We start from the raw sequence: 5,883 nt of genomic DNA, 5'->3' as shown, positions 1-5,883 counted from the left end.
AGTGAGGAAAGGTTTACTGGAGATCAGCTTTATTTGATTGGTTGTTGATTTTAAACAACTGTCATGAACCGGTGTGACCAGATTGTGTGGACTGCAAAGAGGAAACCAAAACGCATGTAAAGTGAAATAAGAATGTTTATTAAAGATAAGTGATATAAATAAACAAACACCCCAAATATAAATAGTGCTCAACCAACCGACAGAAACCCACAAACAACAGATAATATATACAGCAAGGGGCAATACCGGAATCACAAATGTCAGCCAGGCCAGGGTCATACACAGCAGGTCAGCAGGAACAAGGGATATACCAGAAACATAAACGTAGCCAAGCCAAGGTCATACACAGGAGATCAGCAACTGAACAAGGGCAGGTTGGGAAAGGGAGATAAAGGATGGGATAGGATACAGGCTCAGGAACAGGTTCAGGGTCCGATACAGGTTTACAGGATAGCAGGATAACAGGTCAGGGCGCAAGGAAGAAAGATACCAAGGCAAGCCTATGAGGGCTTGCCGGGTATTTATAAGGCTGTGGTAATTCATGTCACAGCTGATCGCAGAGTGTGCTGTTTGCTCCACACTGCCGGAGTGCACCCGCTGGTGGACACCGGTACTACGGCCCAAGGATGCAACAGTGCCACCAGCAGGAGAGACCTCTTACTGCAGGTCCCAGGTGTTGGAAGACACCCGCTGGTGGACACTGGTACTGCGATCCAAGAGGCCGATAGCGCCACCAACGGGTAAACCCTCTCATGACAGTACCCCCCCAAAGGAGTGGCCTCCGGACGCTCTAACAAGGTGCAATTGTGCAAAGTTCATGGCCTCCAACTGAACAGATGAGGGCACATCAGGCTGGGCATCGGGTACATCAAACTGGACAGCGGGCACATCCGAGCAGGCAGCGGGCACATCCGAGCAGGCAGCGGGCACATCCGAGCAGGCAGCGGGCACATCCGAGATGACAGCGGGCAGGAACATACCAAGCTGGGCAGCGGGCACTTCGAGCTGGGCAGCAGGCGTATCAGGCTGGGCAGCAGGCATGGGCACTTCGAGCTTGGCAGCAGGCACTTTGAGCTGGGCAGCAGGCACATCAGGCTGGGCAGCGGGCATGGGCACTTCGAGCTGGGCAGCAGGCACATCAGGCTGGGCAGCGGGCATGGGCACTTCGAGCTGGGCAGCAGGCACGTCAGTCTGGGAAGCTGGCACATCAGTCTGGGAAGCTGGCACATCAGTCTGGGAAGCTGGCACTGAGAGATCAGGCTGGAAGGCAGGCACAGGGACAATAGACTGGGAAGCTGGCACATAGGACTGGGAAGCTGGCACATCAGACTGGGAAGCTGGCACATCAGACTGGGAGGCAATCTTCAAGACATCAGGCTGCAAGGCAAGCTGCAAGACATCAGGCTGGGAAGCTGGCACATCAAACTGGGAAGCTGGCACATCAGACTGGGAAGCTGGCACATCAGACTGGGAAGCTGGCACATCAGACTGGGAAGCAATCTTAAAGACATCAGGCTGGAAGGCAAGCTGCAAGACATCAGGCTGGGAAGCTGGCACATCAAACTGGGAAGCTGGCACATCAGACTGGGAAGCTGGCACATCAGACTGGGAAGCTGGCACAGCCGTCTGGGAAGCTGGCACAGCCGTCTGGGAAGCTGGCACATCAGACTGAAAGGCAGGCATCGAGACATCAGGCTGGGAAGCTGGCACATCAGACTGGGAAGCTGGCACATCAGGCAGGGAAGCTGGCACATCAGGCAGGGAAGCTGGCACATCAGACTGGGAAGCTGGCACATCAGACTGGGAAGCTGGCACATCAGACTGGGAGGCAATCTTCGAGACATCAGGCTGGAAGGCAAGCTGCAAGACATCAGGCTGGGAAGCTGGCACATCAAACTGGGAAGCTGGCACATCAAACTGGGAAGCTGGCACATCAAACTGGGAAGCTGGCACATCAAACTGGTAGGTAGGCATCAAGACATCAGGCTGGAAGGCAAGCTTCAAGACATCAGGCTGGGAGGCTGGCACGTCAGACTGGGAAGCTGGCACGTCAGACTGGGAAGCTGGCACGTCAGACTGGGAAGCTGGCACGTCAGACTGGGAAGCTGGCACGTCAGGCTGTGAAGCTGGAACGTCAGGCTGGGAAGCTGGAACGTCAGGCTGGGAAGCTGGAACGTCAGGCTGGGAAGCTGGAACGTCAGGCTGGGAAGCTGGAACATCAGGCTGGGAAGCTGGAACATCAGACTGGGAAGCTGGAACATCAGACTGGGAAGCTGGAACATCAGGCTGGGAAGCTGGCACAGCAAACTGGGAAGTTGGCACAGCAAACTGGGAAGCTGGCACATCAAACTGGGAAGCTGGCACATCAAACTGGGAAGCTGGCACATCAAACTGGGAAGCTGGAACATCAGGCTGGGAAGCTGGAACATCAGACTGGGAAGCTGGAACATCAGACTGGGAAGCTGGAACATCAGACTGGGAAGCTGGAACATCAGACTGGGAAGCTGGAACATCAGACTGGGAAGCTGGAACATCAGACTGAGAAGCTGGAACATCAGACTGGGAAGCTGGAACATCAGGCTGATAGGCAGGCATCAAGACATCAGACTGGGAAGCCGGCACATCAGACTGGAAAGTGGGAGCAGGTTGGGTTACTGGCAGGATTGTGTGAGTGGGGAAGAACTTCCGTTTCTTCTTTGGCTTAACTGCTGGAGATCTGTAGGTGGCTGTAGGACTGTAGACAGGAGGTGAGGCATACTGAAAGGAAGGGCTGGGATATGGCAAGGAAGGGGGAACAGCAGCCAGAGGGAGTTCTTGTGGGGAAGTTGCAGGTATTAGAGAAGAGGCAGGTGGGTTAAAGGCAGGATAGGTGCAGGAAGTAGAAACAGGGCATTGATACTTGGTGGGGAGCAGGGTATATTGGACTGCAGCTGAGGTTGCCAGGGGTGATGGGAGAAAGGACATCTGAGCAGGCAGGTATTTAGTAGCAGGTCTGGTTTGTGGAGAGCTGACAGAAGCTGGGCATAACAGGTCTAACCATGCCTGAAGTACAGGTAGCACAAAAGTGGCCTCACATTCCCCCTGTCTGACCAGCGACTGCACTTCATCTATACAATCCTTCAACAACTGTTTGGGACAAACCGAATAATGCTCAAAAAAGGATGCAGAGTCATCCTCCAACAGCCATACTAAGGACGCAATCTGGTTAATGCTGAAGGGGGGAGAAAAGTCATCATGGCCCTCTGGAATACAAGGCAGAGCCAGCTCTGTACACATTCCAATCAAAGGCTGAACATCCTCAAACCGTATACTGCCCTGATCGACCACAGAGTGAGCTAAACGGATAATCTCCAGCAGCTGATCACTGGACCACCCTTTCAATGTCTGGCGGAGATATTCAGAACTCTCTGTTGCCAGCAGAGCATAATAAGCAATTATATCTGAATTCATCCCAGTAATGTGCAACAGAACCGAGATGGTTCCCTTGTGCAGCCACTTCTGGTCAGAGATGGCCTTGGTATACTGTCATGAACCGGTGTGACCAGATTGTGTGGACTGCAAAGAGGAAACCAAAACGCATGTAAAGTGAAATAAGAATGTTTATTAAAGATAAGTGATATAAATAAACAAACACCCCAAATATAAATAGTGCTCAACCAACCGACAGAAACCCACAAACAACAGATAATATATACAGCAAGGGGCAATACCGGAATCACAGATGTCAGCCAGGCCAGGGTCATACACAGTAGGTCAGCAGGAACAAGGGATATACCAGAAACATAAACGTAGCCAAGCCAAGGTCATACACAGGAGATCAGCAACTGAACAAGGGCAGGTTGGGAAAGGGAGATAAAGGATGGGATAGGATACAGGCTCAGGAACAGGTTCAGGGTCCGATACAGGTTTACAGGATAGCAGGATAGCAGGATAACAGGTCAGGGCGCAAGGAAGAAAGATACCAAGGCAAGCCTATGAGGGCTTGCCGGGTATTTATAAGGCTGTGGTAATTGACCTCATGTCACAGCTGATCGCAGAGTGTGCTGTTTGCTCCACACTGCCGGAGTGCACCCGCTGGTGGACACCGGTACTACGGCCCAAGGATGCAACAGTGCCACCAGCAGGAGAGACCTCTTACTGCAGGTCCCAGGTGTTGGAAGACACCCGCTGGTGGACACTGGTACTGCGATCCAAGAGGCCGATAGCGCCACCAACGGGTAAACCCTCTCATGACAACAACCTTGAGTTGCTTTTCTTTGACAGAACATATAGAGAAAAATAACCTTGGTCCTTGTTTTTTAATCTTATGATTAAGCGAGTTTGTGCAAAACATATCAAGACTTTTCCTCTGCTGTAATGTGCCGATCTCAATAAAGCCTCCTACTCAGGTGCATTCGTTTCATCTCTACTCCACTTTATGTTGGGGCTGCAGAGAAAAGTAATCCAAATATATCAGTTCTGCAAGAAGTTATGAAATACAAAGTTTGGGTGTCTACAATCTCAGTTGTGGGAGATATTGTAATGACAGACCTTGGGGAAATATGCTTTAGTTCAAGAATTTCATTGTGTAGTCAACTATTGTTTGAGAACTTTGGTTGAGATATTTCGGTCTAGGTAATATCTTGTACCCTGTGAGGTACTTGATTGGAATGTAAATGTTTTGACCTGAATAGCAGCTCTGAGACATCCATTCTAGAACAATCCATGATAGAAGAGCATTGGTTGGAGATACAAGTCTAGCTTGAAAATCTGAGATGTAGATATTTGAATGGGCAGGAAAGTTTTACAGAGGAGGATTACAGTGACCATCTTGCAGATGCAAAAAGCAATGTGATTATGGTAAATTCCAAAATCCTACTCAATAAAATAAACTAGTTCAGAGATAATGGGGAATGTGTAAGTGATACAAATTCTACTCAGTATCAAAGAATATGAATAGACATTTTTAGCTTATCTAAGAGAAAAGCCTTGCATGATGAGTTTCTCCATAGCCTGTTTTACATCTTGGTTCCTAAGGCTGTAAATAAAAGCATTTAACACAGGAGTAATGATAGTGTAAGCCATGCTAACAATGCGATCATACTGGGAGGAGTAGTTTGATGGAGGGCGGATGTAAATAAATATTGTGGTACCATAGAACATACAAATGACCGTGAGATGAGAAGAACAGGAGGAAAAGGTTTTGCTTCGGCTACTGCTGGTCTTTATTTTCACTATAGTCGACGCAATGGGCACGTAGAAAATAAGTATCAAAAGGAACGGAATAGTAATAACCATAGAACCTTCGGTGCATATTAGGAGCTCAGCTAGGGTGGTACTGGGGCAGGACAGCTTGAGGAGTGATATCACATCACAGAAGAAGTGGTGGATTAGTCTGTCCTCACAGTATTTTAGTTGTGATAAAGTATAAGTGTGCAATAATAAATGTAGAGATGATGCCATCCAGCAACTGATATTCATCATGAGCATAATCTTATCATTCATTAATGATATGTAGTGTAAGGGAATACAAACAGCTAAATATCGATCAAATGCCATTACTGACAGGAGAAAACTCTCAGTGCTGCCCAGAAGCACAAGGAAGTACATCTGCAGGAAACAGTAAAGGAAGGAGATGGAGGTTCCTCTTAGAAGAATGCAGGACAGGAGCTTGGGAATCGTCACTGTAGAAAGAGAGATGTCCACTACTGACAGGTTCCCTAAGAAAAAGTACATTGGTGTGTGCAACTGTGGAGAAAATATAATAGAACTTATTAAAAGTAAGTTAGCAGTCCATGTGAGGGCGTATATGACCAGAAGGGTGGAGAAGAGAACAGCATGGTTGTAGTGAAGGTCTGAGAAGGCCAGAAGAATAAAGCCAGAGGTAAGATTTACTGTATCCAT

General features: G+C 48.8%; 1 protein-coding gene across 1 annotated transcript; it reads right to left on the bottom strand.

Moving 5' to 3' along the window:
* Positions 1-4,950: 4,950 nt before the first annotated feature.
* On the bottom strand, positions 4,951-5,883 carry LOC141129687 (olfactory receptor 1f45-like). The gene has a single exon (XM_073617782.1). It carries the CDS (start codon positions 5,881-5,883, stop codon positions 4,951-4,953), a length of 933 nt encoding a protein of 310 aa, XP_073473883.1.

This window comes from Aquarana catesbeiana, linkage group LG02, assembly GCF_042186555.1.
Source record: "Aquarana catesbeiana isolate 2022-GZ linkage group LG02, ASM4218655v1, whole genome shotgun sequence".
Classification (NCBI taxonomy): domain Eukaryota; kingdom Metazoa; phylum Chordata; class Amphibia; order Anura; family Ranidae; genus Aquarana; species Aquarana catesbeiana.
This window is presented reverse-complemented; position numbering and strand designations above follow the sequence as displayed.

Coding starts and splice junctions, on each gene's coding strand:
- LOC141129687 (XM_073617782.1), bottom strand. CDS start 5,883: ATGGATACAGTAAATCTTACCTCTGGCTTTATTCTTCTGGCCTTCTCA.